The 12,428-nt window shown below is 39.2% G+C and overlaps 1 protein-coding gene across 2 annotated transcripts in view; it reads left to right on the top strand.

The window, feature by feature from the left end:
* Positions 1 to 10,734, top strand: part of LOC137298899 (allatotropin-like) — a 68,395-nt gene extending 57,661 nt beyond the window's left edge. For both annotated transcript variants that reach the window (XM_067831262.1, XM_067831263.1), the window contains 3 exons: positions 1,065 to 1,256; positions 8,452 to 8,543; positions 9,545 to 10,734. In XM_067831262.1, coding sequence (XP_067687363.1) covers positions 1,075 to 1,256; positions 8,452 to 8,543; positions 9,545 to 9,594 — 324 coding nt within the window. In that variant the 5' untranslated portion in view covers positions 1,065 to 1,074 and the 3' untranslated portion in view covers positions 9,595 to 10,734. The remainder of the gene's footprint in view (positions 1 to 1,064; positions 1,257 to 8,451; positions 8,544 to 9,544) is intronic.
* The last annotated feature ends 1,694 nt before the right edge of the window (positions 10,735 to 12,428 follow it).

Here is a 12,428-nt window from a genome sequence, read left to right as displayed (position 1 = left end):
ATTAACTATACCACAATATAACTGGATTGCAGCTCAAAATGGTGTGAATTCATTACACTAGCACACACCCTGTCCTTAGGGAACAGAAGTCAAGTCTGTGGCACCAGGAGTAAACGTGTTAACTGTTCATTACGTGTGTCACGTTTTTGGTTGAATATAGATTTGTTTTGAATTCAAATAACAGTTTTGCTCAAATAAAAGCTAATTACGATGAAGTACAATATAGATGTCAGGCTTTACTTTTGATTGTGCTATCTGTACGTCATGAATGCCACTGGTCCTGGGTTCGAATCTAGATTATCAAAACTTCCTACCCTCACCCAGATAGTACAATAGGTCACCTGGTGGGGTTCACAAAACAGTATACGTCTGCGAACTGTATCACTTGCTCTTTCGTGCCACATTTAATTGGCACACAGTTGAGTCAGCGAACTGTTATTCAAAACGTTGTGATATAGAAACCTTCAACAAGATGTCAGGCTCAACAATCATGACTGAGGTCTTTCTTCGTGTGATAACTCAGATTTCATACTGTAATCAGAATTGCAGTAAATACACCCACAAAACTTTTTCCATATCAACGTGAATCGCCGTGATATTGATGGGATGATACATGCAGCGTAAATCTAAACTCGCTAACTCAGAAATATATGTACAAGGTGCTGTTGTGTAACTCACATAGACGTAAGGTAGTCTAAGCTCAAAGGATGTTTCGCACAACGGCACCCTGATCAGTGTCGATTGTACGACTTCCATCACATAAGCATGTGTTTATATATCACTTTAACGTAGTAATGATACCAGGTGTTCCCGAAAAGATTAACGTATCCCGTCCCACCTTTGGCATACTACATAAAACGTCAATGTCAAAAATGTCAATAAAATCAAAGAAGCATTGTTTCACACAAAACATTTACAAGAACGCCTTGTCTGCGATAGAGTTTATTCCTTATGGAAGCAAAAGTAATCATTTCGTTTAGTTCAGTTGTTTACTTTGATTTAAGGGGGTCAACAACTCCCCATTCCCATGTAAGACATTCAAAGTGATGCCGTCTTTGTTTCAGATTTTCCACAATGATGAGAACGACGTTATTAATGCTAGGATTGCTGCTGGTTGCCGTTGTCGCCTCTCTTCCTCACAACACCCACAGCCGGCAGAAACGAGGGTTCCGAGCCAACTCAGCAGACAGAGTGGCACACGGATATGGCAAGAGAACATACTCATCCTGGGAAAACAGTTTTAACACAGATTCAAAGTAGGTGTTTTCCGGGGATGTAGTTGTGAAGTTTCCATAATCCGAAGATTAAAGTTGGTGTTTTCACTTATGATCTTTATGCAACTATGAAACAAAGAAGATATCATTGGTAACGTTTATTTCATGGGTCTGGCGCGCGGTTGAAGGAATTGGCTGGTTAGCCATCAATGAACGATATAATAAGGCTACTCCTGAACCTAACCCTCCCTTTCAAAATCTTTTGCATTGAGTTTAATTGAGGTGGGATTGCTATTGGTATTGCACAGAGACGTGCATCAACAAAGAGGGAAACACAACTAGTGACTGGGTACCAAAGACGTGCTCACATATGTTCTCCCCGAAGTTTGCATTGATGGTTGATTGATGAAGAAGTTCAAAATTTCGTATTGTCTTCCCTCAAATTCTGATGACATTTGTTGAAAGTCAACATGATATTGTATGGTCGTTTCACACAGGTACCTATCTGGGTCAGCGAGTAAGGTTTGCATAATCAAGCTATAAAAGACAGGATTAAGAACTAAACCATGCCTGGCAGGTGTATTTACAACATACATACGTTTCGGGAAAATAAACGTTTCGTATCTTTTGAAAATTTTGTTGGCCTTTACGAGACTGTAACACAGGGAAGTGTCAAACTGTTTGTGAAGCAAGTTGCTTGTTTTGTCCGGAGAGTTCAGTGAGCTTCTCCTTTCATTTAGAGGCAACAAGAAGCTATTTGTCTCCCAGACATCCTTGTATGGTTTAGTCGATGTGTCTTATGTTTACATATAAAGTGCACGGATATGGCAATGCAGTGTGGCAATATATTAATGCCTTCCAGGGCTATTCCATCACAATGGATTTTTTGGAGCTGAATCCGGTTCTCGCTAGCGTCCCTAAAGCTTACAAATGCCTGTTTCTTTATGGAAAGATGTAGAGGGCGGCTGGTGAGTCTAATGATACTAGTAATAATAAGTCATCTTTTATAGCGTACAGGTTCCAAACACCGAGTGATTACACAATCTGACAGTTAAAATCCCGGATAACCAACGTGGTCTGTTAGGGGATAGAAGTTTAGAGTCTTATGATTTTATCCAACCGGGTACAAATTTTCTGTTGGCTGAGTAGAGGCAGGTTTGAACAAACTTACTTGCCTAGGGGCCGACCACATGCATCATATGTGCTTGGTTGTGAGGTAGGGCCGAGGCCTTGCCTTTAAAGCGCTTCCTCGTCACACTGAAGACCTGGGTTCGATTTGCCCACGTGGGTACAATGTGTGAAGCCCATTTCTGGTGTCCCCCGCCATGATATTGCAGATATATGGCTAAAAGCAGCGTTAAACCACTCACTCGTCTTACTCGGACGTATACTGTAATACCTTACAGCCACGATTTAACTCTTCAAGTTCTAAGGCAACTTTCTGGGTAGATATTGTACATATTTCTTGATATTTCTTTCAGTATGCACATCAAATTCACTGAGTTATTATTATCTAAGTGACACTTTCGTGTATTTCTCACTTCGTAGCAGACAGAAGTAATCCAAAATTTCACTTTGCGTTATTCACGATATTTACATTTAGACCCGTTTAATCATGCTGTCGTGTCAACATAGGATGAATGTTGCTACAATCAATATTCGTTTTGGCGAGTTGATATAATTGTTCACTATATATGCAGCATATATATGTTCGAAGTTTCTCACACTATAATTGCATTACAAGCCTCAAATCAAGACAATTCCGGAGACATATTTCCAGCTATTTGCTATATTAAATAAAGTGGTAAACTTCTGATGGGACCTCCATCACTTCGAGTGAGTGAGTGAGTGAATGGATATTGTTTCACCAACGCTGCAGCTACTCGCTGCGGGAAAAGGTATTTCGTTTCATAGTACATTGAAACATCACTTCCAGAGGTTGCAACGTCACTATTCCATACAGATTCAAGAGCATTTGCTGATGACCCATGTGACATCATACAGAGGAATCTGCTTTGAAATTCTGAGTAGAGCGATTAAGGTGAAAACATGATCGGCGTTTGTTTGGGTTTTTTTTTTGTCGTTTCGCTTTTTTTGTGTTTTTTTCGGTCTAGCAATATTCCGTCAGCTGCATCTTTTGATATTTCACACCTGATGATGTCCTTTCCACAAAAACAATGATGTCCGCACCATTTGTTCTCATGAGTTTTGCTGGTGAAGAATTCACTTGTCAGCAATATTGCTCCAAACGGATAATGCCAGACAAACGGATAACAACATTGCAACATTTGATGTATCTGTGAAAAAAATAAGCATGTAAGACGCATATTCCTATTTTGACTTGTATTATAACTTACCTTCCAAATATTGTAAGATAATCTATTGACTAGCTTTTGCGTGTGTTTATGACGTTATGCTTTTGTGTGGCAAGATACGTTCACCTATAAGCAATGTATCAATAATATCTCAGTCACTTATGAAGACATGCTCATAATATAGCTGAATTAGTCCAATCGGCGATTTCTTCTTATTATTATTCAAATATTGAATAGCTTTGGACATAACTTCGGTCTTAATACTCGTGCTTATTGTACATTGATGTTAGTTGTAAGGAATCTCGTGTTTGACAATTTTTGCATGTCATCAATCTCGACGAGGGCACACGTCCGAGAATTGTTAAATATCGCGTTTTCGCATTCTTGCTTGTTCACGTTATAGAAGGACGAAATGATCATTACAAATTCTTCAGTAAGTAGCATTATGGAAACACCTCCAAGCGTATCAGTTTAGGTTTGTTATCAGTATGTCGTCACTGCTGTATGCTGCGAAAAATATCAGAATATGTTGCTGCAATGGAAGTCTTGGAAAATCAGCTACAACTTTTGAGTTTCAGAAGTGTAGAAAGAAGAACTATAGCAATCATTCGTTTTTGATCGCACGCTTCGATACCACCAGGATCCATATTAGGATTTCTCTTTTCTCATAGTCATTTTCATTGTAAATAAGCCGTCATTGCAAGGTATGCTACATTTGCAGGCAAATCAGGCGGCACAGTTTGCAAACTTTACATTGATTTTCCGTAAAATGAACATATGTAACCCCATCAAGGAAAATTTACAACCCTTTTATGACGCCCTGACGTCAGAAAAGTCGCTAAAACAACCCATATTTTCCCTTTCGTAAATTCATTGAGTTGCATCTTGTCACAGGTTGCACGTTTTCAGAATAGAAGGAGTCGTTGGTGTTTTGTCTGTTCATATAAAGGGATTAAGTCATTGGCAGCTCTCACGTTTTGCAAGTTCCGATTTAAATTGGGTGGCAGTTTAATTGGGAAGCAGAAAACCCTAGGCGGTAATCTAATACACGTCAAGCGAGGAGTTTCAACCCAGCAGAAATGAATGTAGTTTTCGTAGGAAAGACTGAATTTTGACGAGTATTGGAACATCAATCAGATCTTTAGAATTGGTAGGGGCTCCTAGCGTAGTAAGAAAAGGGTCAATTTGCCAATCCATGAGCCTAGGGCTTCGGCAAGTGGGCTAGCAACCCTGAGTCATTCATCAAAGTAATACGGGAGGTGTGCTAAGCAATTTACACATTCATCAACTGCTGATTGCTGAATATGCGCTTTTTCACCCCGCAAATACTAACTCTGCAAAGGTCACGTTTATAACTGGCCATTATGTGCTGACGGCAATTGAAAAGTCCTTATCTAATGGACGCTCCCTTGTTAAATGAGTATACTTTACAGAGGAACAGTCATGCACTTAGTTAAATGATTCCCTGTAGTACAAGATTGATTTACGTCAAGACTTGTTCCAGATATTTCCTATTAGCCCTCGAGCAAATGATGCCTTCCATTGAGTCAACAAAATCTAAATGAACTCAGATGTGCTTTAAAACTTTAACGGACTAATAATAAACCTGAGAATATTTTTTTGTTATTTAAAGTAAAAGTCAGATGTCCAAGTGAAAGAGCTCGTCATTTTTCTGTCTATACATGGCCGGTCATAGTGGATTGTGTCTGTACTCCTGCTGTTTATGACATTGGAATAAGGACGTGATGTCAATAACATTTGTGATCATAGATGCGATTGCTGCCAATTGTGTCATTAGTGTTCGTGGAGTAAGGAATCATTGGCGTTCAGTGGAGGTAGGCATGATTTATAGTCAGTCATACAGTTGGGTACTTTTTGAAAAACACACGCTATTTTATATTGATGTCTAAATGAGACGGCTGGTATAATTCACTTCACGATTCCGTGTGTATGTCATGAAGCTGGGCATATTACTAAACATGGAAAGAATTCACATTCACTCTCACTTTGTAAATGCAAAGGTTTTTGGAGCAACCTCCAGGTGCATTTCTGGAGTTATTGTACTAGCTGCATCTTCAATAAATATGTTGTTTTGTAAACCTTTGTGTCCTGAACGGATTTTCTACACCACACCAGGCCACATCACACCACACCATGTCCCACTACCCTACCCTACCCTACGTATACCCTACACGCACCACACCACACCACACCACACAAGCACTACACAAGCACTTACACTACGCTACCATACGCAACATCACGCCACGCCAGTCTGTACTGTCCCATGCGATATATGTTCGTCGTATACCCAGGTGGATTGAAAGTAAGAACGAATAATGGAACATCCGTATCCCTATACAGAGAGTACTTTCCTCGTTAACCTACAAAATAGTTTGAAAACAGTGACATGAAATACTCCGAGAGACAGTTAAACTCACTCACTCACACCCTATAACCCTTGTCCGATGTTTGAGTAAGACGTGACATGGACCGAAAAGAAGTTCGTTTTGAATGAATGAATGAATGAAAACTGCACTATGAGTTGTTTAACATGTCAAGGAGTACCACGGATAACATCCTCAATGTCGTACATATGCAACATGAAAGGGCTACTATTTCTTCCCCGTTCAATGGGCAAAGTACCATCAATATAAGATCATTCAGGTCGCTTTGCATCTGGTTGCTCAACACCGCACGCGACAACAGCTGCCAGCTGTATGAAGGTGGTGTGCAGTTAATCGTTAATCTTCACCTTAATCCAATGACTGATTTCATGAGCATAGTCTACATGAAGACACATGTGATACGATAACACGCATCAATTAAGTCAATTAACCAATACATTTAGCTTCCTCTTGCAAGCTTGGCTATTGGAAACAGCATATCTAGAAGAGACATTTACATTTCCGTCTACTTATGGAATCATTAAGTCATGGTATGTGTCACTTACTTGCAAGCACAACAATAAGCCATGAAACGTATGTGTAAGGAAGTATCAATTTTTTATCCATAATAATCCGTGTCGTGAATAAATCCAATTATTAGCACGGATAGAGATTTAAAGGGTTTTCTTATCTTATCAGTTCATGGCATATGAAGGAAGACATTAAACTCTTCAGAAAGTATACAATGACCTGTGTAAACCTTCCTTACTAAGTTCTGAAAAGAAGTATGTAATGCTATGTCTTACATTATTTTGTTTTTAAAAACCCTCTTTTCTAGGAATGTAGTTGATTATCTCTATATGTAAAGGTTATGCTAAGTGAAACGGTTTACTGGATTTCTTGGCAAATTCATATGGTAGCGATAACACTACTGAGAGTACTTCACTTGGACCGATAAAAGTGTTTATCTTCTTTATTTTCATACTGACAATTTAGCCAGTGTATCTGCCTACACATGCGCATGTTGTACAATATATAAACGTCTGTTTCATACTAATGTATGAACACGGCTCCCAGATCTACATATCTTCTGGCTAGAACAAGCGAGATGACTTCAACTAAGTGTCGCCTATGATTACACGATGCCATTTAGAAAGTGGTCAAATGCAACAATATGTCATATTTACTAAGAAAGCGAAATCCCAAATATGACATATGTTGCATTTGACCACTTTCTAAATGGCATCGTGTAATCATAGCTTTCGGCCGTGGGAGCCGTGCCAATTTACACTTATCAGAGGGGTACACAAAGTACGCAGTCTAGACTACCAGTTGTCCGACTTTCATTTTTGTGGAAGTCGCGGTGGCTGAGCGGGCTAGGCGGCTGACTTTGTGTGCTGGCGATTAGGTGCCTGACTCTGAGGGTGCGGGTTCGAATCCCGGATGGGACTCAACCGAAAAAAGTACTAGAATTTGTACTTTACTAAGAAAGTGAAATCCCAAATATGACATATGTTGCATTTGACCACTTTCTAAATGGCATCGTGTAATCATAGCTTTCGGCCGTGGGAGCCGTGCCAATTTACACTTATCAGAGGGGTACACAAAGTACGCAACTACCAGTTGTCCGACTTTCATTTTTGTGGAAGTCGCGGTGGCTGAGCGGGCTAGGCGGCTGACTTTGTGTGCTGGCGATTAGGTGCCTGACTCTGAGGGTGCGGGTTCGAATCCCGGATGGGACTCAACCGAAAAAAGTACTAGAATTTGTACTTTACTAAGAAAGTGAAATCCCAAATATGACATATGTTGTAAGTGTCGCCTATTATTTCAGCACATTGCCTATAATGTCTGCATTTCAAAGCTCTTGGACGATCAACGAGCATGTGTTTTGTGTGTAAAAGATCCAAGGCGTGCCGTAGTAATCACAAACGTTGTTTGGTCATGGTTACAACTTTGAAGGCTTTAGAAAAGCCGAAGAACAATTATGATTAACAGGTGGAACATATGTACAAATTTCAAGAACCAGTGATAAATACTAATGTCCCATGCCATACCGTGCAATTTAAGATATTTCAACGAATAACCATTTTGTCTTGTACCATTTATTCCAATGTTTGTTTATGAACAACTGACTAGCCCATGCATGTATTTTTCAAAAGTACCCAACAGTTGGTCATGATACGTTCTTCACGTGAATACCTGGAATAAGTGTTTTTGAATAATTGTGTAGGTACATGGTTAAGATAAAATTTGTGTCATATATTTGACTGTGTTGTAGACAATAATGACAAGAAAAACTTCCAATATATTTTAGATGTTATATTTATAATGCAGAAAATCGATGGACGCCAACTATTGTATTATGAAGAAGATAGTTGAGTGCAGTGTTACTCCTCCATCACCAGTTCACCTACAGAAGAAGTCCTGAAAATGATAGCCTTTCACCGTCTCTAGGGTTCATTGTATTTATGTCACCGTTTATAGACTGGTAATATGTATATTATTTTCTGTATAGTATTTATTATTTTCTTTCAGACATTTGTTGTCGGTAGAAGATTTGGCAAACCTGGTCGCGAACAACCCAACGTTAGCAGAAGCCTTGATACGCAAATTCGTTGATGTCGATGGTGAGTTGTCTTACACTTAGAACCTAGGAGCAAACTACTAAACTATTAAAGCAGTGTAGGTGGTAGTTCTATCAAAGTAAGGAAGGTGGTGGCTGGGAGGAACCGTTAAAAGTAGTACGGGTGGGAGGAACTATTAAAGTAGTGGAATTGGTATCTGGGAAGAACTATTAAAGTAGTGCAGGTGGTAGCTGGGAAGAACAATGAAAGTAGTGCAGGTGGTAGCCCGGAGGATCTACTGAAGTAGTGCAGGTCGTACCTAGGAGGAACTATTAAACTAATGCAGATGGTAGGTGGGAGCAACTATTCAAGCAGTGCAGGTGGTGGATGGGTGGAACTATTAAAGTGGTGCAGGTTGTAGCTAGGAGGAACGATTAAAATAGCGCAGGTGGTGGCTGGGCCGAACTATTATAGTAGTGCAGGTGGTAGATGGGAAAAACTACCAACAGGACTCATTCAGTGGTCTGTATCGACAATGGCTGTCACGAACGCAGAGTATTTCGATGGCCAGTCGGACTTGTGTTTACGAGTGAGTTAAAATTTATCGTCATATCGGCAATATTTCAGCCATATCGTGACGAGAACAATTTTATACACACTAACTAATCGTAAAAACCTGTCAACGAAGGACAGCAAAATAACTAGACTGTCACAGATGATATGTAAAATTAGTAATTAGATCTAAAACAGCTTATATACAGATGGCAATATATGGTAAAAAGGCTATATATTGCCAACAACTGACGGTAGGTGTCCATACTATGAACCATATGGGCTTACGGTACATTGGCTCCCTGCATAGACCCTTGGTGTTAATGAATTTTCCCTTGATATACACGAATGATCAAGGTACAACGTAAAATATACATCTGAACATTGTGATATGATGGGAGGTATCTACTTTGTAAAATGTACAATACTTTCTGATGGTGTTTAAGTGTTTATATCATAATACAATTTATGTACAAAGTTGCTAACGACTAACTTTTATTTCTTTTCTGTAGATGATGGTTTTGTTGGCAACAACGAACTGTTCGAGAGGTCCAATGAATAAAAGAGATTTTTCTCTAGGAGATCATGTGACAAAAATCTATTTTTGGAAGAGCAAATCTCCGAAAAGTGGAATAAATCTTCAAATGAATGACGTCATCGACAGTGAGTGTTCTTTCAAGAGCAATCAAGAGCCTGGAGTGTTTTCGATGTTTGACATTTCATGGACTAAGAATTTGGATAAATCTATATATAAGATAGTACATGATATTTTCATATTCATTCCAAAGATGGATATTTCGACAAATGTCACCCAGCGGTTGTCTATACCACTTGTGTGTGCACCGTCAGTGTCGCAACAGTACTCGCGTAGTGTCTACATCTGAACTTGAATCAATGAGAATTAAGTAATTCAGAAGGCAACACCATGACCCCTGTGAAGAAAATAGCTGGAATCCAAATTTGTCAACAAATGTGTCGTAGATCAAAAACTAGAAAACTGATTTTGACAAGTTTGTAATTTTTGACAGAAATATACAAAACAGACACATGTCCACTGGGAGTGCCAATAAAGTGAATGGATGACGAATCTTGAAATGTGTCCCATGTCTATTCATGTTTTCATCATTGAGAAAGGACATTTATCACGCTTGGGTTCAACTATCTGCAATTGTAAATAAACATAGTGTTTCACATAACAAAGTAGAGAGTCGTAATGTTTACTTCGTCCTACAATTATTAAGAACAAAAGAAATACTGAGGAATGGTACCATACAACATGACACATGCCAGAACGTAGAGGATGGAACTCACTGATGAAGTAATGTTCATAGTTTCAGTAACAAACTGTTCATATAAACCGTCATTTTATGCATAGTGTATAGTGTTCTCCATTGTCGATATGCTTGTGAGATATTTCTACATTGAAACTCTTGTAGTGGCTCGTGCCAAGACCATTGAGTTTGAAGTAATCTTTAACCATCTTGAGTACCTGCAAACGGAACAGGTTTTGAGATCAAACGGATATGGCGATGATGATAATTACGATTTATGCATTTCTGTACAAATATTATCTCGTATGGCCTGCCCTTCTCCGGTGCTTTAGATGACTTGAGGTCCAATGTGCAGCTACTGTAATAATATACTTCTGTGATCACCAGCATCTTGTCTTGTAGAACAATAAAAGCTTATTGTCTACTTACAAGCTTAAAGTGTGTTCTTCACCAATGAAACTCGCTAAAACGCTACGACTTAAGCGCTAAAACTGTCGATGATACGATTGTCTTCAAAATCATTAAACACAATTGCTATGATATGAAAGGTACGACAGCTCATGTTGTTACTACAAATATCGAATATTTATTTTACATTACATGTTAGGACGACGTGTGATCCCAAAGGCATTAGTTAATACCAGCTCAAAAGAATTCACCATGGAGAGGTCGATGCTACTGTTAATATTCCGTGTGGTAAATTACTGCATTAAGCGAACACATTCCATTTAAAGCAAAATACATGAAATAAAATAGGTCTCAGACAGAAAATCCCAAAAGCCAACTCAGAGAATAACGAGTCTCCGTTATCCGACGAAACAAATGCTAATGAACCTAAAATTCAAAAGAGCAATGAAACCTGTAGAATGAAACAGTGAAACGCAGTGATGGCATCAAGAGAAAAGGGTTAACCATGATCTGTAAAATGGGACGCAGCCATCACTCACAGAACTAGCATTAAAAAGTGTATCTTTGACACTACACGGCAGTATTCCTGTCATGCAACGACTGCAGGCCACAACCGAGACAATCGGGTGATTCTCCTTATCGTTTAGTACAACAAGGTTATGATTTTGACGGAAACATGTTATTGTGGGAAGAAAGGCCACATATATATGTCGCTGACGTTTACCTCTTTATGTCTCTTTCCAATCTACAAACATGGAAATGGCACTATGGGCGTAAATATATATATATATATAGTCTCAGTTATCCAACCAAACAAATGCTAAAGGGCTTAAAATGCCAAGGAGCGATGAAGGCTGTACAATGCATCACTGAAAAGCATTGCTGGCATCAAGAGATAAGGGTTAGCCATGTCCTGCCCAACGGGAAGCAGCCATCACACACAGAACTAGCATTGAAAGGTGTGTCATTGACACTGCACAGCAGTATTCCTGTCATGCAACGGCAGCAGGCCACAAGTCAGACAATCGGGTGATTGTCCTTATCACATGGTACAACAATGATGCCATTGTGGCGGAAACATGCAATCCTTTATGTTTTGGAAATAGGATGAAAGTTTAGTTTTACCAGCGCTGGTGCGATTGAAGAGACGTTATTTGGAACAGTGACACGTATGCATGCAACCAATGTAGACAATGTGCTGCGAATTCATTTTAGGATGCACCGATGATTCACAGGTCATTGATCGTTTTGAATTCAGTTTGTTTTTCTAATGTCAAATGATAACACAAAAATAATTACCTGGAACATACGATAGCACACGCTGTGGACATTTGACTCATAGAACATAACTGCTTTCTTCTTTTCCCAGAGAAATATAAATACCCCCACCTACGTATTTAAAGCATTCAAAGCAGCAGCACACAGACATGATTCCTTGAGAGTGGGCTTTCACATGCATTAATGTATGCGCTGCTATGTATGTACTCATAACAGTAGTAATTCTTCACGAGATTAAACTGCTCAAGCCGAACACAAAAATTAATGGCATGTATTGAAAATGTGCTCAAATCGCTTATACAAGACTAATCATGACTGCCACCCACACTGGAAGTTGTTACTACTCGAGTTATTGTATTGTCTGTTTTAAAAAATGCAAGATCGTGAAGGAAAAAAAAGTTCTTTTTGGGGTATGCACATTCCATATGCACATCTAGAA

Source organism: Haliotis asinina, chromosome 10, assembly GCF_037392515.1.
Source record: "Haliotis asinina isolate JCU_RB_2024 chromosome 10, JCU_Hal_asi_v2, whole genome shotgun sequence".
NCBI lineage: Eukaryota > Metazoa > Mollusca > Gastropoda > Lepetellida > Haliotidae > Haliotis > Haliotis asinina.
The sequence above is the reverse complement of the archived record's forward strand: the minus strand, read 5'-3'. Positions and strand labels throughout refer to the sequence as shown.